General features: G+C 38.5%; 2 protein-coding genes across 3 annotated transcripts in view; one reads left to right on the plus strand and one right to left on the minus strand.

Annotated features, from left to right (window-relative positions):
• The window catches only part of SETD9 (SET domain containing 9), a 30,251-nt gene extending 21,675 nt beyond the window's left edge, over window positions 1–8,576 (plus strand). Inside the window, exon 6 of the mRNA XM_033179606.1 lies at window positions 8,460–8,576. Within this exon, the coding sequence (XP_033035497.1) occupies window positions 8,460–8,475 (16 nt within the window). The 3' untranslated portion in view covers window positions 8,476–8,576. The remainder of the gene's footprint in view (window positions 1–8,459) is intronic.
• MIER3 (MIER family member 3) overlaps window positions 1–20,629 on the minus strand; it is a 33,339-nt gene that overhangs the window by 11,447 nt on the left and 1,263 nt on the right. For both annotated transcript variants that reach the window (XM_033179603.1, XM_033179604.1), the window contains exons 2-8: window positions 20,359–20,383; window positions 16,706–16,851; window positions 8,764–8,898; window positions 7,442–7,562; window positions 5,510–5,595; window positions 5,271–5,343; window positions 3,084–3,235 (exon numbers count right to left, since the gene is read on the minus strand). In XM_033179603.1, coding sequence (XP_033035494.1) covers window positions 3,084–3,235; window positions 5,271–5,343; window positions 5,510–5,595; window positions 7,442–7,562; window positions 8,764–8,898; window positions 16,706–16,851; window positions 20,359–20,383 — 738 coding nt within the window. The remainder of the gene's footprint in view (window positions 1–3,083; window positions 3,236–5,270; window positions 5,344–5,509; window positions 5,596–7,441; window positions 7,563–8,763; window positions 8,899–16,705; window positions 16,852–20,358; window positions 20,384–20,629) is intronic.

Genomic DNA, 20,629 nt, shown 5'->3' on the forward strand with positions numbered 1-20,629 from the left:
TAAAAGTTCATACCTAACAGCATTTTAAAAAACAGGTATAAGAGTCTTGATAAATATTGGAGTCTTGATAAACACTGAAATCCTCTCTAATTTCAGGGCATTTGAAGGTATACCTGCCCAAGCATTTAGTCTATGTAACTATCGTGCAGATTGACTCTGGTACCATGTGAGTTTGTTCATCCTCATGCTACCTCTCAGAAATCACCTGCCTGTATCATTCTGACTTTTTAAAAAAACAAACAAAAACACTAGGTCTAAGATTGAGTTTCCCCTATTTTAAATGCTTTTTTTTTCTAGTTTGGAAAAATTAGTTACAGTCTGTCCCTTGATGTCATTTCCTCCCTGTCTCTTTTAGTTTTAATATAAGGGAACAGCAGCAGGCCTGGAATAACAGGCATGGCACTTCAGACTAGGATTATAATGGTCTCAGTTATTTCCATCTACTATGAAAGGTGCCACTTTTTAAAATTAGAATATATTCCTATTAAATCTGCTTGGAATTATGAACATAATAAACAGGAATAACAGAATTCAATTGAAAGTTAAATAATCCACCTTCCCAAGTAAGTTTTAAGGAAGTGAAGATGGTTCAATATTAGGAAAACTTTTAATATATCAATAGCCTACATTTTAAAAAGTCATCTCTAAGCTAATTGCCCTGATCTGATCACTACACATTATGTGTATCAAGATATCACTGTGTACCTAAATATGTGTAATTAAATGTTAATTTAAAAAAATCAAATCAACAGCTGCTTAAAAAGCATCTGATAAATACTCATTTCTAATTTTAAAAAGACAAAAACTACAATACTTATAAATAGATGGATATTATCTTGCTATAATAAAGACAGTAGAACCAAGGACCAGTATTATTCTTTTTTTTTTTTTTTTTTTTGAGACGGAGTCTCGCTCTGTCACCCAGGCTAGAGTGCAATGGCGCGATCTCGGCTCACTGCAAGCTCCGCCTCCCGGGTTTACGCCATTCTCCTGCCTCAGCCTCCCGAGTAGCTGGGACTACAGGCGCCCGCCATCTCGCCCGGCTAATTTTTTGTATTTTTTAGTAGAGACGGGGTTTCACCGTGTTAGCCAGGATGGTCTCGATCTCCCGACCTCGTGATCCACCCGTCTCGGCCTCCCAAAGTGCTGGGATTACAGGCTTGAGCCACCGCGCCCGGCCCAGTATTATTCTTAATGTAAAAACCTTAGATGTATTACTTCCACCAAAAGCAGGCACCAAATCACTGTTATTACCAAATATCTCAGAGTTACAGCTAATGCATTAAGACATAAAGCAGGAATAATAATGGTAAGGAAGGAACAAAAGTGTAATTTAATCATGAATCAAAAACCAAAAAACCACTCCATAAATGTATGCAATTATGATGTGTCAAACAAAAATGATATTACCCATAAATTTTTTAAAAAGCAAACTAGAAAACCTGAGAAACAACTGAGTCAGGTAGTTTCAACAGTTTAAGGTACATTTTTTTAAAAATTGGTATTTCTCGGCCGGGTGCGGTGGCTCAAGCCTGTAATCCCAGCACTTTGGGAGGCCGAGGCGGGTGGATCACAAGGTCAGGAGATCGAGACCATCCTGGCTAACATGGTGAAACCCCGTCTCTACTAAAAAATACAAAAAACTAGCCGGGCGAGGTGGCGGGCGCCTGTAGTCCCAGCTACTTGGGAGGCTGAGGCAGGAGAATGGTGTGAACCCAGGAGGTGGAGCTTGCAGTGAGCTGAGATCTGGCCAGTGCACTCCAGCTTGGGTGACAGAGCCAGACTCCGTCTCAAAAAAAAAAAAAAAAAAAAAAAAAAATTGGTATTTCTCAACATCAACAATATACAATTATAAATATTATAGAGGGCTACGCGTGGTGGCTCACGCCTGTAATCCCAACACTTTGGGAGGCTGAGGCAGGCAGATTACGAGGTCAAGAGTTTGAGACCAGCCTGGCTACAAAAATTAGCTGAGCACGGTGGTGCATGCCTGTAATCCCAGTTACTCGGGAGGGTGAGGCAGGAGAACTGCTTGAACCCGGGAGGCGGAGGGTGCAGTGAGTTGAGATCGCGCCACTGCATTCCAGCCTGGGTGACATAGCAAGACTCCATCTCAGAAAAATAAATAAATAAATAAAATAGAGATCCCCTTTCCAATAGCATTGAATACACACACACATAAAAGATATTGAGGAATTAGTGAGATGCATGTGATATTCAAAAAAGCAAAACCATTTGAGTTTCTAATGTTATAAAGGTTTTAATTCTTCTAAAATTAATATAGACTTCAAATATCAATACAAAAACCCAGAGATTTCTGTCTGACAGCTAGTATGACTTCCCTATGTTACTTCAAAATTCAAGTTTGTGTCTGCCCACCTCTGAATACTCATTAGTCAGGGTTGGGGATTCTCCGTGATAAAGGCATATGAAAGAAGCAGAATGTCAGAGGGGCAAAACTTAGAGGCATTCGAAAAAATAGGCAATGTTCCCATCCCCCATCCCACATGCACTCAGGACAGTATTCTGAATCTACAGGTACACAAGTGCTTAACAAATGCTCCTAAGTCAAATTTATACAGTCTTAATAGACATTACTTTTTAATTACTTCCTAAAATTGAGAACAATTCAAAGAATACACTTATAAAATCTAAAAGTCCAACCACAGAATGTTTAAATAAATGAATTATAAGTATAGGATAGTATACACTAAGTTGAAATTTAGGGGAATTTTTTTTTTTTTTTTAAGTATAGGATAGACTATACAGACATCAAGAATAAGGTATTAAATAATTCTCAATGGCAAAGGAGAATAAGATTAATTAATTAAAAGGATATAAAATGGCATCTCAAGTAAGACATATGTAAAGGTATTTTTAAAAAGACCAGAAGAAAAGATATGAAACTACAGTGAAGTTATCTCTAGAACTCAAGATTATGGTTTTTTAAACCAGTCTTTCGCAAATTGTAAACTCTATCAGAAAAGATACCTACTTCACATGTTAAAAATAACTGTATCAAATATAAGAAATCAAGAAGATACTGTCAACTGGATGCTATTTCCACAGAAGTTGAAGTATACCTGTTCGTTGTCCCTTGTGTGTGTTCCTGCAGAAATCCTATCCATTATTTTTTCATTGCCAGTCCTTAATGAAGTCTCAACAAGGTATTCCTTAACTTTGCTCTCCAAAACCACATCAGGACACCAAAGTAACTGGTCTTCGTTTTCATATACTGATAAAGAAAATCCCATTAACACATTAAAAATCATGAACACACTCAAAGACGTACACAATTCTTTGTCTTCCTTGATAGGCTATCCAGTGGGACAAGTAAATAACTTTGAAGACACCAGTAATTTGATTATCCATTAAGTAGGGCCTTTCACACACAAGCAAAAATTTAACTTTATTATAGGCCAAGGATTCCAGTGGCCAAAGCAAGTAGCTTTTTTGGTGGCTGGACATACTGACCAATCTGAAGGTTCTCCATGCCTAGTAAAGTCTAATATAAAACCCCATAGTGGTTTATCTTATACTCTTCTAATGAAGGGGCAAACAAAACCTGTGTAAATTCTCTAACAACCTCATTGGAATTTTCTCTTGAAATCCCTAAATTGCTCTATGAAATCTCTAGGGGTTAAAAATTGCAAATAAATAAAACCCAAAATATCTGGTAATAAAGAAATAGCTAAGAAAGGTATACTTTTTTCTCCCAATAAGATAACTTTTATTTAAAGGAGAAAGTAGATTAACCAAACCTCCCTAGGGAGGTTTTTGGGAAGAGGAAGAAACAGTAAGAAAAGTAAACTTTCTACAATCTCTTAAAGAGGCTGATACATTAATGAACAAAATGTCATTAAAACAAGTTTATGTTTTATTAATGCACTCTGCCACTTTACTCAAAGCTTCTACTTTACACAATAAAGTAATATGAATGGCCCAAGTATTTAGTCCAGTGCTTCAAGTGCAATCCATTCTTCAAGTGCATAATACTGACTATAGTTAATAAAAATAATGTACTGAGAACACACTGCGTGCCAGTGACCATGATAAGTGCATTATGATCCCAACTGTAGGAAGCAGGCATTGTCAGTCCCAGGTAGCAGGAAAGTTAAAAATAAAGTGTGCCTGTGAAGCAGTAAAACTTGTCTTTTGAGAGCAGTTCCTAGAACTTACTTTATCTCTGGTCACAAATAAAATAGGTAAAACAATTTGGGCTTATTCCCTCAAAAGATAAAGTACACCTTCCCTCCAGTCTGCAGCACTGACAAAATTTCACCTCTACTATGTGTGACCTAAGGACCTACAGTTGCTGAGCATGTACTTGGCTCAAAGGGCCAAGTGTGGCATTTGGGTGGTGGGGTGAGAAGGCTGGCACATCTGAAGATCATCAGTTATGTTTTGCTTCCCCTGGGACAACTGTCTTTTAACACTTTGAAAGCAGTTTAGGAAAACAGTGTTCCTAGTGGCTGCCATGGCTAACAATCCCACGGTAACCAGTCCTTCCCTCCTTTAAATGGAGGATGACCTGGCATGGAGGAAAGGAAAAAGAAGGACTCAGGAAGTATTGTGTTGGGTGCTGCTTTTGCCCTTTTGACTTCACAGGGATAAATCAACTTAGGGAAAAAGTCAAACACCCATGAAAATATTCCTAATGTACTTGGTTCCCGAGTTCAACTAAGAAGGTGTAACTGTATTTTTATATCCTACCACCTTATCCCCTCCATATTTTGAAAACCAACTACCGTTGGAATGCACCAAAAATGTAAGGAAAAACTGATTACACATAATTAGGAGTATACAAGCAAAAGCAGCAGATCCTTACATTTTACTTCCTGCTCTTCCGGGGCTGGGGAAGGAGAATTTCTTCCAGTCTCTTTTTCCCTCAAGAGTTTTCTTTCCAGAAGATTATATCCTTAATATTCTCATTATCTCATGTGATGAGATCCTACCCACTTCTACTGAAGCAGGATGAAGGCCACAGTACAGCACTGTGGGAGGCTCTGAACTATTCCAACAGGCACTGAGCGCACTGGCTAACAAGCACTATGTGTGCCTTGGGCAGGGCCGGGGGTTGGGGGAAACTCTGAGTCTAGTGATTAACTTTGATAGATTTTTCCTAAGTCAGGCCTAAATATCCTAACTCTGAATGTTTCCCAAATCTATCTATATATTGCCAAGACTGGTATAAAACCAGGTATTTAAATAAACATATCAAGTGGTAATCTGATCTACCAAACATTATCAAAATCAAAAGCTTTCCTTACCTTTCTCATTACCATCGTACTCTCCAAGATAAGGGGGAATCTCTGCCTGATACTGTAAACCAATCATTATTTCCTACAGGAAAATTGAGAGGTAAAAATAACTTATTATAAAAATAGATACTGAGAAAAAGCCCCAACTCATTAATCAGTTTCTACAGGTCAAAACAACAAAATTATCATAAATCATTTCAGAAATATTTTTCAAAGCCCATTTAGTCCACTATGTTAACTCAACTTACCTTCCTCAAATCTTCAGGTGAATTACCACTGTCTGTTTCAACATCTTCAACCTCTGATTCCTTATCACCATCACATGTAGTATTTGCTTAAAAGACAAAAATTTAAAAGGTTTTTACTGCCTATTTTTGCAGAACCTGGAAGAATGCCTGTTGTATTTTTTTAAATGTTGTTAAATAAGTGAGATCAGCATAAGCATACTAAACCACCGGCATGATTTTCACAATCGACATTGGTCAAAATGAGACACTGAAAATCCTAATAAAGTATATAGTATCCTGGGCGGTGCAGTGGCTCTCATGGCTATAATCCTAGCACATTGGGAGGCTGAGGTGGGTGGATCACTTGAGGTCAGGAGTTTAAGACCAGTCTGGCCAACAGGCTCTACTAAAAATATTAAAAAATTAGCCAGGCATGGTGGCAGGCGCCTGTCATCCCAGCTACTCGGGAGGCTGAGGCAGGAGAATTGCCTGAACCTGGGAGGCAGGGGTGGCAGTGAGCCAAGATCACGCCATTGCACTCCAGCCTGGGCGACAGAGTGAGACTCTATCTCAAAAAAAAAAAGTGTATAGTATCCTGATAATTATTATGGTATACTATTAAATAGTTTGGGAGGTAAAAGGAAACCACTGTGGCCACCTTAAAAAAGAAAGTAAAACACTGGAGTTCTGATTATACTAATCCAGAAGGAGATACACACACAGAGTTGCATATTAGGTCCATCAAAACTGTTTTTGTACACACACGAATGCATGGATATTTGAACTTATTAACCAAACAGTTCTTCTACCATAAAAATACCTAAAAAAAAAAAAAAAAAAAAAGAGTGAGACTACAGATTGCATCTAAGAAATTATTTCAGTCCAAAACATTTTATTTATTTATTTTTAGAAACAGGCTCACTCTGTCACCCAGGCTAGAGAGCAGTAGCCTGATCATGGCTCACTGTGACCTCAAAGTCCTGAGCTTGAGTGATTCTCCTATCTCAGCCTCCCAAATAGCTGGGACTGCATGTGCATGCCACTATACTCAGCTAAGTTTTATATTTTAAAATTTTTTTGTAGAGACAGGGTCTTGCTATGTTACCCAGGGTGGTCTAGAACTCCTGGCCTAAAGTGATCCTCTCGCCTCAGCCTCCCAAAGTGTTGGGATCACACACCCAACCCCAAAACCTTTTAAGTATTACTGATAAACCTTAAGAGGTAACACCAAGAACTAATAGGCAAAAGATTAATCATTAAAAGTAAAAATACCTTTTGAGCACTGATAAGTTTTCAAAACCAGGAGAGCAGGAGCCTTTTAACAGAAATTCAAAAAAGTCTAAAAAGTTTTGTGGTGAAACTAGGAATGGTTACCATAGCAACAGATGAGTCCTGAGAAGGAAAATGGCCTTGTAAAAATAAAGTCAATATTTCCATTTTTATCTTGTTATTATTATTATTATTTTTGAGACAGAGTCTCTCTCTGTGGCCCAGGCTGGAGTGCAGTAGCATGATCTCCAGCTGGCTGCAACCTTCACCTCCCAGGTTCAAGTGATTCTCATGCCTCAGCCTCCCTAGTAGCTGGGATTACAAGTGCATGCCCCCATGCCTGGCTAATTTTTTGTATTTTTAGTAAAGAATAGGTTTCACCATGTTGGCTAAGCTGGTCTCAAACTCCTGGCCTCAAGTGATCCGCCTGCCACGGCCTCACAAAGTGCTGGGATTACAGGCGTGAGCCACTGCACCTGGCCAAATATTTCAATTTTTAAATGACGTATTAGTTCACCTCTATCCCAAAAGAAAGGTTATAATCTTGTTTAAATTACAGACGTATTTTATCTCAACCACATAAAATATTTAGACTATTCTGACATAAATTACTGAACACAATAAAATGTACTAAAGCTACAGTATCAATGTTACTATTAATCAGTAATCCACTGGGTTTCTTACATCGTAAAGGCCTAGGGAAGAAATCAGAAGTTTCATGGGAAGTCACAGATGGCGTCAGATCATCCGCAGAAGACTGAGTTTCCTCGTCATCACCTGACAACAAGTCTTTTGCTATTTCCTCCTGGAAGAATAAGAAGGCAGTGCTAGCGTTAGAAATGATTACATCTCATTAATTAAGAAAACTATCTTTTTATAACATATAATTAAGAAGCAGTTGGAACCTTATGAAAGAAATATGAAATTCTCCTATTATTTACTTCATGTACAAAAATATTTAGTATTTGATATTATGTAATATTCAATAATATACTACTAAATGATAATTAGTGCAACTATATACTTAAACAATTGCCTAATTTGTGGGTATACAGAGAACTTATCTAAAGATGTAGGCTAATTTTTAGTGAATTTACAACAAAAATAGTCTGACTTTTATGTGCTTAACAATTATATTCATTTTCTGTCAATAATAAAGTAAAACTGAAAAAATGCCTCCAACCTCCACTCATCCAATAATTTAAAAATCCAACTAATGAACAGCTCTGACTACTGACATAATTTTAAAAGAAACACGTTTGAATTAATTTTTATGTAAGTATACAGTCATCCTTGTGCCTAGCACATAGTAGCCACTCAATAAATACTTGTTGAATGACTATGGTCATTAAGGTCTGTGGTACATTAATATCACATTGACTTAAAAGTGGGAACAACATAACTCACAGGAAGAGGTTCCAAGATGTGGATTCCTCTCCCTGCCTGAGATCTGAAAGGCAAGGAAAGGTTCCCAGGGATCTGTTAGCAGAGGCCATGGCCGTGTGAATTTTCCTCAGCAGGGACTAGGCCTCCCCACAACCAGCCTATGTTAGAGATGGATCACCGTGGTCTTGGCTGCTGCGGCCGCTGTCACTCCCAGAGCCAAGAAAACAGAACTTCTCTCCAACCACTCCACGCCTAAGTCAGCTTGGTTTGAAGGCTTCTGGGGGATTTATTAATCAAGGCTTTTATGTGTTTATAGGATCAAAAGAAGTTAAGCCAAGATCTAAGTTTAGATACAATGTGTCTACACAGGAAAGATGAAAACATTACGGGAGAATATTCAGGCATGCAAAGTACCATGAAGCTGCTATTAATACTACTCTTAACATAGTGTGATCAAAACCAAACAATGTTTAAATCAGCCACCGAAATAAGCCCAATGGGTCAACAAGAAGTTTACATTTAAGAATTATTAAATAATACTTTAAATGGAAAAAAAAACTCTAATAAAAGCAGTCAATGGTAACAGATCCTGAATTTTTCTTTCAAATACTCACACTTACTTTGTCTAATGTCATGTCTGGTAGTTCATCTGCCAGTTCACTTGGGGAACTATTTGCACTGGAATTTGCAACTGCTGGAATCGTAGGTTCATAGCCATAGAATGCCAGTAAGTCTTCTAGAGGCATGGTTCCTTCCTGTTCAAGCCAGGGCATAAACACGGACTCAGCAGATGTCATAATACTGAACTGCAGGTAAACTGTACTGTCCCCTTAGGTTCATAAAGCACATTATCAAAATAGCAGAACAAATCAAAGGCAAGCTTCAGTTTTTCTTTTTGTGCTGTTGTCAGAAAACAGGAGCAAACACCTAGAGCTATAATTTATGTATAAACAAAAGCCTAACAATTAACACCTTAGTTTTTATTTTCCAGAAGCATTTTACTATTTTAAAAATTCCTCACATATTTGCTTTAGTACCTTTTTTTTAAGCTTTCAAGTTAACATAAAGACTTGCCCTGAAAACATTTCCAATTAATCAATCAATAACTTGTAATTCACAGCTTCTTTCCGTGCATTTAACAGCTGACCGCTTGCTTTACTCTTCATGTTAATTAGAAGACACCTGGTAGAAAAACCTTTGCTGAATGTTTACTAACATCAGCAATATTTATGTTCAAAGCACAATTATCCTTTTATATTCTTACTACATCTCATATTTTTATACCAGTTTTTTTTAAAACAACTGTCTGAGGAAGATTATACTATTATCACCATTTTACAGGTGAGAAAACTGAGGCTTAATTCCGGGTTTGAATCCCAGTTCCCCAGTTATCTTACTGTCTGCTTTAATAAAATTACATGCCCCGGCTACAGTGCTGCCTATGTTATGAATACCTATGCCATGACTCATAGTGACACCAAGTCACTGTTTCCCTCTCAGGAATCCATGTGAAAATGTGTTACGATATACTACATAACATTCAGTGCATGCAGACTGTATATACAGCCAGACTGCATATACAACTGTGTTAGGAATGATATGCTACACCATATAGCCTAGGTGTATAGTAGGCTACATTAACTACTTTTGTCTAAGCATACTCTATGATGTTCACACAGCAATGAAACTGCCTAATGACGCCTTTCTCAGAATGTATTCCCTCGTTCAGCGACACATGACTATGTTTTGACTACTAAAGTGTACAGAACTATTTATCATTCAAGGTCGGTCACAGTGGCTCACATCTGTAATCGTAGCACTTTGGAAGGCAAAGGCAGGCAGATCACTTGAGGTCAGGAGTTTGAGACCAGCCTGGCCAACATGGTGAAACCCCATCTCTACTAAAAATACAAAAAAGAAAAAAAAGAACTATTTATCATTCAAATAAATAACTTCAAAACAATATACTCATGAACTAGTTAATCTGTTAAATATTTTTAAGATTTCTGTATCCATCAATTAAGAGATTTATTTTTAAAATTTGCTTATGGTTTAGTTTTCCCTTAAAATAAAATAATCCATAAAGCAAACAGCATGAAAACGCTAAAGCAGAGTATGCAAAACATGTCCACAGTTGATCACAAAGTGACCTGAGAAGAGCCAGTGACGATTCCTTAGAGGGCCAGCTGGCTGCCCACAGTGCCCACAGGGGATGCACCTTTGCGGGTATGGAACTTATATAATTCATTGTGCGTAACTAAAACAGATTCATGCTAAATGGACTTACACAATCAGGTATATGATAGAAGACTAATTTATAAATTTGCAGTATTAGACATACGCCTTTCTAATGACCATAAATGATCATGAAAATCTTTTTCAGCTTGGGATTTAAATCAACCAAAACTCCTTTGGGAGCATGGAGTCAGCATAAATTGAGTTGGATTGTCAGAACAGGGTGAAGTTCACCTACATCACGGGGAAACTTCCATGAATTATTTTTCTTCCAAACCAAAGAATCCCTTGAAGGTAACAAGACTCAGATTTAGAGTCTCTCTACAGTCCTATCTTGCTCCTTGCAGAGTCCACGCAGCGCACTCCCTTTGGCTCATATTGGTTCTAATGTAAGAGGTGCCTGGGTTGCAGCCTTTGCCAAGCACCTGTCAGTAGTATTTCTCCAGAACCTCACAGTTTCAGTCTTTCTTCCTGAAATGGGGAGTGGCAATTTTCACCTCTTATGCACTGATGGTCCACCTTCCCATCATTTACTCAGTTCTAAGTACTTGGCTGAGGGCTACTGGCTACTGGACATAAAAATTAAATTCACTGAAGAATCCCTGCTCACAAGGAATTCAGTCTTAGTGGGGGAAACTGATGAGTTAGCCATTATAATACAATGTAATGACTTCAATATTCAATTGTCAGTATAGAGAAGGGCAGATCTACACCCCAAGAATACTCAAATGGAGTATGGAGGTATGCACAGAGGGTGAAGACTGAGCTAAGTCTTGAAAGATGACAAGGCTTCTGACAATACACAAATATAGGGCTGCCAAGTTTGATGAGTGTAACAAACAGAGCACTGAGATACAGAGTAACACTTGGGGCCCACCTTCAGAGGGTAGCAGGGAAAGATAGTCAGCAATCTTCAGCAGAGGCCTGAAGTCTGAGAAGGCCAGTCCCGTGAACGTATTCCAGGCAAAAAAAATGACACGTGAGGCCTGAAGGGCTGAAGGTGGTTTCCTACTAAGCCAAGTGGCCAAAGTTTGGTGAGTAGAATGAAGAATGGTTCAAGAGAACGGAAAGAGAGGCAGGGACAGATCACAAAGGGTCTCAGGGCCAGGGAAAGGAACCTGGACTTCCTTCCCAGGGCAATGAGGAGCCATCTCTCGGAGACTCATAAAAAGGGAGTACCATGGCGTTATTTCTTCTTAAAATACTGAACACCTGCATGAAGAAAAGTTGAGAAGGGTGGAGAGATACAGGAGAAGCAGGGAAACCACTTAAAAAGCCTCGTGCTAGGTGAGGGTAGTGATACACAAGAGGGGAGAAGTGAAGAGACATATTCTGAGGTAGAACCAAATGGGTCACTGGACGTGGGAGGGAAAGGGAAGGAGGACTCCCCAGTTTTCTATTTGAGCAATTGCCTAGACGGTGGTAACTTCTGCCAAGATAGAGAATACTAAAGGAGTAAAAGGTTTTTGAAGGAAAACAAAACAAAAACAAGAGTTCTGCAAAGGACACGGTTCAGTTTAAGAGGACTATGAAACATCCAAGTAGAAAAGTCAGGTTGGCCAGGAGCCTGGAGCTCAGAGAACCAGCCTGGGCTAAAGATATAAATCTGGCATTCATTAGCATCTAGATGATATTTAAAACCACAGAAGTTGATGAGCTCACCCACGGAGAGGGTAGAGAGAAAACAGGAGGGGATCTATGCTTATCAGAAGAACTTTCAAATATGTTACACTATGGGCAATGGGTATGTCTGAAAATTCTTAAACATGATTCGTATTTTGGAAATAATATTCTAAGGAAAGTAGAATGAGAGCCTGAACTAAGAAGGGGGATTATTTGAGTGAAATTTAGGGAAAGATACATTTCTTGAGTTACTTGATAGAAGCAATGAAAGCAACATAGGAGTTTAAATGGATTGCCAGATTTCTGGCCTGGGAAGTTAGGTAACTATAGCACCACTATGAGACAGAAACACAAGATAAATTTAAGGATGGGACAGTAATGATCAGTTTAAGGTGAAAGCTAAAGCAGTGGTTTGAGTGAGATCACCCAGAAAAGGCATACAGAGTGAGAAGACAACAGCCAAAACCCCAGAAAATGTTAATGAAAATGCGGGCAAAGAAAGAAAAGATCATAAAATAAGGAGGGAGAAGTCAAGACAATAGAACCAGGAAAAAGTAGGATTACATAAATTAAGGCAGAAACAAGTATGGATAACCAGGAATGGTCACTTGGGTCAAATTCCAAAAAGAAATTAAGAAAAAGACAAGAAATCTTAGCATCTGGCAATCAGGAATTATTGGTGACCTGGGCCAGGCGCGGTGGCTGCTGCCTGTAATCCTAGCACTTTGGGAGGCCAAGGTAGGATCGCTTGAGCCCAGGAGTTGGAGACCAGCCTGGGCATAGAAAGACCCCTTCTCCATAAAAAAATTTTTTTTTTAATTAGCCAGGGTGGTGGGGTGCACCTGTAATCCCTAGCCTTTGGAAGGCTGAGGTGGGAAAATTGCTTAAGCCCAGGAGGTCAAGGTTGCAGTGAGCTATGATCATATCACTGCACTCTAGCCTGGGTGACAGAGTGAGACCATCTCTACGTAAGTAATTATTGGTGGCCTTATAGCATGGTGGAAGAAGCCAAGCTAAGGACTGAATGGGAGGGGAAGAAAGTACATACGTGACTTGAGACTTGGCTACAAAAGGAGAGTGACTGAGGGCAACACAAGATGAAAAGAGAATTTCTTCCAAATGTGGGATCTACATGAGTAGGATTCTTATGTGGAAATTAAAAAAAAAAGGGTAAAAGAATAAATTGAGGGCAAGAGGGATAGAATCTAGAGGTTAGCCTGGGATATCACAGATACTTCACAGGACAGGAGGGAAAGAACAATATAAAAGTTTGTATATGTGAGGGAGACGGGAGGTTCCCAGCACTCACTCAAGAAAACCCCCACTTTTCTATAAAGACACAGGCATGACCATCTGTTGAGGGAGAAGATGACCATCTTCATAGAAACTTCATTAATAAGTTCAAGTGATGACAGTGGTGGCCAGAGGGCTGATGCTAAAACACAAATCATTTGTACCAAAACTTTTAAAGCAAAACTGGAAAAGGTGACTCTAGTCTCTGAAGCACTTCACAAATGAGCTCTCTATGAGAGCCTATTAATAAAGCACTTAAGTCCTTTAAAACATAAAAACAATTTTTTCAAAATTGAATTAGTAAGTCTCAAAGTCTGTAAGGATCTGTGGTAGCTAAATCAGCTTAGAAGTGTGATCCAGCACCTTATCCCAGGTATAAGGATTTTTTTCTTCCTTTTCTTGGTTATTTTGTTGAACCTATTTACATTTTAAGGCATACAGTAGAATCTAGTCACACTTATAAATGAACTGTTCTATAAATCAAAGGATTTCTATCAGGAAGAGTAGCATATTTAGGGCAGAAGACCCACTAATTGCTAACCATTATATTGGACAAATCACCTAATCCCTCTCACCTCCATTTCCTCACATACCATCATTTCCTTGATCCTACGATGCACTCCCTCACATATCAGAATCAGGATGTAGCCTGATACTAAAGTGCAAACTTCATATACAAGTGTTCCTCCCCCTACCCCTACACTGTTTAGAAATTAACAGTAGGCTGGGTGCGGTGGCTCACGCCTGTAATCCCAGCACTTTGGGAGGCCGAGGCGGGTGGATCACAAGGTCAGCAGATTGAGACCATCCTGGCTAACACGGTGAAACCCTGTCTCTACTAAAAACAAAACAAAAAAAATTGTGGTGGCGGGCACCTATAGTGCCAGCCACTTGGGAGACTGAGGCAGGAGAATGGTGTGAACCCATAAGGCGGAGCTTGCAGTGAGCCAAGATTGCGCCACTGCACTCCAGCCTGGGCAACAGAGCAAGACTCCATCTCAAAAAAAGAAAGAAAAGAAATCAACACTACGTCCTACAATCAACAAGGCCTCTGAGCCTAGAAAAATAATGCCAACATTCATCTGACACAACTGATGGCATTGCTGGATGGGCCAAATGAGACTGTCTGAGATGCATTTCATGTTAATAACTAACGCCTGTCTGATACCTTAAGGCACAGGCTGCTAAACAATACACATATAATTTGTTTAATGTCTTGTGATCTTTTTTTCCCAGACAGGGTCTCAGTCTGTCACATACTCTGGAATACAGTGGCACAATCATAGCTCACTGCAACCTTGAACTCCTGGGATGATCAAGTGATCCTCCCACCTCAGCCTCCCAAGTAGCTGGGGCTATAGGTATGCACCACCATGCCCAGGTAATTTTTAAATTTTTTGGTAGAAATGGGGTCTCACTATGTGGCCCAGGCTGGTCTCAGATCCTGAGCTCAAGCGATCGTTCCACTTTAGCCTCCCAAAGTGCTGAGATTACACGTGTGAGCCACTGCCCCCAGCCTAAATGCTTTTTCTTTTTCTCTTTTAACAAAAAGGAAAAAAACCTTTCTCATTTGCGCTTTTCTGAATTTTTGAATTTTTCTAACAGTGAACACCAAGGCGATAATTATATATTAATAAAAGCAGAAATAAGAACTCTTTAAAAAGTTCTACCAACCAGGTGCGGTGGTTCACGCTATAATCCCAGTACTTTGGGAGGCCAAGGCAGGTGGATTGCCTGAGGTTAGGAGTCCAAGACCAGCCTGGTCAACACGGCAAAACCCCGTCTCTACCAAAAATACAAAAAGTAGCCAGGTGTGATGGTGGATGCCTGTAATCCCAACCACTTGGGAGGCCAAGGCAGGAGAATCACTTGAACCCAGGTGGCACAGGCTGTAGTGAGCCAAGACTGCGCCCCAGCCTGCACAATGGAGCAAGTCTCCTTCTCAAAGAAAAGAAAAAAGTTCTACCTATAAATCTACGACTATTGAAAGCTCTCAGAAGGCAGTAATATGAATACATTAAAATATATAAAGATATTACATAAACCATATTTTAGTATGTTTAATAACTAAAATCTAGCCACATATTCTATACTCAAAGAGCTACTATAAGAAAATTGCTTTTGTACTTACCTTATTTTCCATAACACACGATGTAATAAAAATTTGTGAACACTAAAATATGGGCCATATTACAGTCAATACACTACTGAGTTTATTTACTATCAACATAAAAACTTAAAATTCTTGCAAATGAACATTAACATCAATCCCCTAAGACTGTTAACACACACCAATACCTACACTATTCCATTAATAAAAGATTAATACACTATTTCAAGTTATATAGAAATAATCAAAACATAATTTGAAATTCCTTCTAAAAACTTGATCCTTACTCTATATTTGTGTCTCTACTGTTTTTTAATTCACTTTCATGTTTCATTAAACATCAATAAAAATAATAGAGACCACATGTATACAGCTGTACTTTACTACAGATAAAAACCACAGATCAGAGCAAGTGGGAGGGCAGTTAAGTCACTCTTCTGTTTCCCTGCATATTAATGTGAAGAAGGAAATAAAATAATATTCCACTCCTGCCTCACAAAGCTACTAAGCGGAGGAAATGATATAAGAATATGCTTGCCCTTTTCAAGAAAAAGAGGTGTAGGATAACTCAGGGGATAAGTATCATTTCTGAAAGCTTTTGTTATTCTGGATGATTAGAAATTTTCAAATATGGTTAAGTAAGCATAAATCCTACATGTTTTCAAGGTAACCCCTATAGGGACCTCTCTATATACAGTCCTGTTATAAATGCATGTTAAAAATACAGTTCATTTGAATTTATATTGACTTGGGGCTTAAAAAATTATAAACTACACTCACTCTTGCCAACCTTTTAAAAGATGACTTTTAAAGGAGCAGGGGATGGGATATTACCAATTTATATTTGAAAATACAGTAAACCTTTTTCAATTTTCTTAAAATATTCCACTAGATTATGAGTTATTTGAAGGAAAAGACTTCTCTCTGTATCTACTACAGTACTTAGCCAAATTCAAGTTTGACCCTTAGCAGAATAGTACGATATAATGGGAAGAGGGCTAGACTAGGATTCAGAACTAATCTAAGGGCCTATAGTTTTCCGTATCTCAATTTTCTCATCTGTAAAATGCCTATGTGTACCTACTTCACTGTGCTGATATAAGCTTAAAAATTAGGTTAAGAGATACAAAATAATTTTGAAAAATTAAATGAAAACATACTTATTAGGCTATCCCCCAAAATAAAAGTGAAAACAAAAAAAAAGGATTATGATCCTATTTTTATTTCAGGTAGATTATTTTAAAAATTACAACAGAATTTCAAAATCTTTGTAAATGTGTATATTAAAGTAAATCTTATACCTTTTCTAAGTCTTCAATTTCAGAACTGAAGTTTTTACCCTCATCCATCATTTCCTCTTCTTCAAGAGTTCTTTCATCATCATAGTCATGGACCAACATCTCAGCAGTGGGGTCAAAATCATGATCTTCAGAAGACAAAGACCCAACTGGAATAAAACAAACTGAATCACTTTACACATTTACAAGGTTATTAACAAAATAAAATAAAAATTTATGTTCTTCTGCCAGTTCCTTTTAATGTTTACATGAGGGTTTTAATAAATGAATTTACTATATACTTTATAGGTTATAAATTAAGACCCTATGATTCAGAAAATATGTCTAAACCAGCAAAATAACAAGGCAAAGTTATTCACAAACAGTTTTATAAGGGGTCTAGTCCACAAGAAAACATCTTATAACAACAAAGTGATTTAAGCAGCATGGTCTTAAAGAAACATTCTAATAGAAAAAGGAGCCAAACTCGCTTATCAGGTCGTTTAATACAGCTGTCTAAAAGCAAAGTAAAATGTCAGAAGAATTAAATTTCCATGAACGGAAGATTCACAAGAATCTACTATACACTAAGACTCACACTTCAGGATGATATAAATTTTACTCAAATTCTAACCCTCAAATAAACACAAAAACACAACAAAAATCTGTTTTATAAAACAAATAAAAGTTTGTGAAGCAGCTATACAGCCATTCAGCTTTTAAAAGCATTGTATCACTTTACATGTCTCTAACAGTACTTCAAGTTCCCTAGCATTAATCAGACAAGCATTAAACTGTAAGACTTTGCTTTACTTTGGATTACTAACAAAGTTCTTAGGATTATGTGTAGGGAATACAGAAAATCACATCTGAAGGTTTTGGAAGATGTATCCATTGCAAGTTGTTTTGGATAATTCATACTTGTTTATAAAACTATAATATCTTTTAATAGCAAATATGAAATCTACAGGAAACTCCAAAAACCAAGAGAAGAAATGACTAAAATCCACAATCCCAAAGAAATGAAATCAAATTTATAAGAAAACAGGACTTTCTCCACTTGTTTTACTCTAGTATCCAATTCAATTAGACCAGTAACCCTCAGAGAAAGGAAGGAAAGTATCAGAAACTGCAGTTGGGGGAAGGAAGAAGTGGACGGAAGCATACTCAACATAAAAAGTTTAATCTGTTCTTAGTCAAGCTACTGAATATTTTAAAATTTCAAACATTTCAGGACAGTGTGAGATCATTACCAAAACACGGAACTAGGCCAAAGATTGTTCACTATGGAAAAACCACACACATAATTCATTATTTTTGGTTCTAGGTTCAGAGAACTCTAATTAGTTTTAAAAATACAATTTCTACAGGACTTAATTTTTTGGCAGGTTTACATTATGTTATCTTCCTTAACGTTGAAAAATATCTGCTCATTTAAAAACCTGTTGATTTACATGTGGTTTAATTTAAAAAGAAATACAGGCCAGGGGCGGTGGCTCATGCATGTAATCCCAGCACTTTGGGAGGCCAAAGTGGAGGGATCACCTGCGGTTAGGAGTTCCAGACCAGCCTGGCCAACACAGCAAAACCCTGTCTCAACTAAAAATACAAAAAAATTAGCTCGACATGGTGGTGGGCACCTGTAATACCAGCTACTTGGGAGGCTGAGGCAGGAGAATCGCTTGAACCTGGGAGGTCGAGGCTGTAGTGAGCCAAGATCACACCATTGCACTCCAGCCTGAGCAACGGAGCAAGACTCCATTTCAAAAAACAAAAAACAAACAAAAAGACATATGAATATTAATTAATTAGCTCACATCCACCATTACAAATTTTCTTTTTTTGAGGAATTCCTGGCAAGTTCCACAGTATGCCAAAGAGGCAGAAATGAAATAGATGCTGACTTTTCCACCTCTTTGGTAGCAGAGCTCCTCTGGACTCTTCTGTTACTCCTCTATCACTTGGCACAACAGGCTTCCCCTTTAACATGGAAGGTATTCAATAAGGGCCAAAAATCGAAGGACCTGAGGGTCTACTCCCAGCTTTGTCCTTGGCTTTTTGGGACCTGAAGCAAGTCATTTAAACTTTCTAGGTCAAGCTCCTGTCTTCCATTTGCAAAATACATGGGGATGACTGAAAGGACCTCAAAAGTCCCTTCCAACTCAAAAATTCTCTTTTTAAAAAACTGGATAATTAATCTCAGTACTTTGGGAGGCTGAGGCGGGCGAATCACTTGAGGTCAGGAGTTCAAGATCAGCCTGGCCAGCATGGTGAAACCCCATCTCTACTAAAAATACAGAAAAATTAGCCGGGTGTGGTGGCACATCCCTGTAGTACCAGCTACCTGGGAGGCTGAGGCAGTAGAATGGCTTGAACCTAGAAGGCGGAGGTTACAGTGAGATTGCGCCAATGCACTCCAGCCTGGGTGACATCTCAAAAAAACAAACAAACAACAACAACAACAACAAAACAGGCTAGTTGATTAAAGACCGGTTACACTGTCTTTTGGCTTTTTATTTAGATTGAAACTTCTTAAAAGAAGTCAGTGAGGCCAAACGGAAAAATTCCATTAATCCAGCTGCTTGACATCGTGTATATATTTTCCTAAAATCAGTTATAACAAAAAAGTTCATCTTAAAATTAACAAAAATTTTTAGAATACACTTTAAAGATGTAGCCTAAATGACAGTCAAGTGAGGCTCTGAAGGTCGAGTAGATATAAAAAGTAATACTGTTAAGGAAACAGACTGTTCACTCTATGGAAACAAGTTATAATGGAAGATTTAGGAGCTCATCTGTGCTCCACCACGAACTAGAGTTACTTAAAAGTCTCCTCAAGTGTAAAATAATGGAGTTGGACTAGTCCAGAGGTGCTTTTCGTATAGACTATGAGAGGGAGGACAGCGAAGAGGTAAACAGAAAGGGGATGAGAAACTGAAACAAAGATATCCTTACATGATTAGCACATGAGGAAAGGTCCTTATCATGGACCTGCTTCAGGAATTCTACAAACCCCAGATTGTGTGTAATTATGCATATGTGCAGAGTTCATTAGATCCTCATAGGGGTTTCTGACCTCAAGAAAGTTAAGAAACACCGTACTAGATGACCTAAGATTGTCTCAGCTCAGAAGTCGAAATCACCATTTTTCTGTGACAAATTTGGAAGTTCTTTTTTATTTTAAGGTAGCTTTACCTCTCAACTTCCAATTTTAACACGATTCATAGACATTTAATGATGAAAAAGAAACAAAGTAAGAGGAGATGAGGAGTTACGGTTAGTAAAGTAGTCCCAGAGTTCCGACAAATTACTCTCTCTCTCGAAGAAACCGAAATTAAAATCTAAATTGCTAAAGTTGGTGTCAAGTTAATTTGGGATTAACTGTTTCAGGCTAGGAGGAAAAATAAGATATGTAATAATTAAAGCCATATTACTTAAAAGAACGCGTGTTGAAGCAGCTTTGTAACAGTTACCTTTCCAACATGCAAGAGAAAACAACAAAGAACAGTGTAACTGTTCCTTCCCCAAACTTAACTACTAAATGCACATTGAAACTCTTAAAAATCAATGAACAAAAACCTGCAGGATACATTTCTGTGGGGAATCATTTAGCAACAGTTCTTTGAGCTCACATTACCCACTAGGAACCACTGAAGACGTAAGAAAATAGGACAAACCTGGGCTCGAACTTCCAAAAGAAGCCTAGGAGAGAGAGAAGAAAACGTGAGGTTAGATCCCGCAGCCGGGGAAAGAGGCAGCGCCGGCAACAGGGCGCAGAGGAGGCGGAGTCGAGCGCTCCACCGCAGCTGCCAAAAGTGCAAGACGTAGCTTCGCTCCAATCGCTCCCGGCCCCTTTCGGGCCCCCTCTTGGCTGCCTCGCCTTCCTCCCCGAGTCCCCAGTGTACAAACTCACAGACCCGGGACTAAGCCCGGAGTCTGAGAGGCAAC

This window comes from Trachypithecus francoisi, unplaced genomic scaffold (genome assembly GCF_009764315.1).
Source record: "Trachypithecus francoisi isolate TF-2019V2 unplaced genomic scaffold, Tfra_2.0 Lachesis_group2, whole genome shotgun sequence".
Taxonomy (NCBI): Eukaryota; Metazoa; Chordata; class Mammalia; order Primates; family Cercopithecidae; genus Trachypithecus; species Trachypithecus francoisi.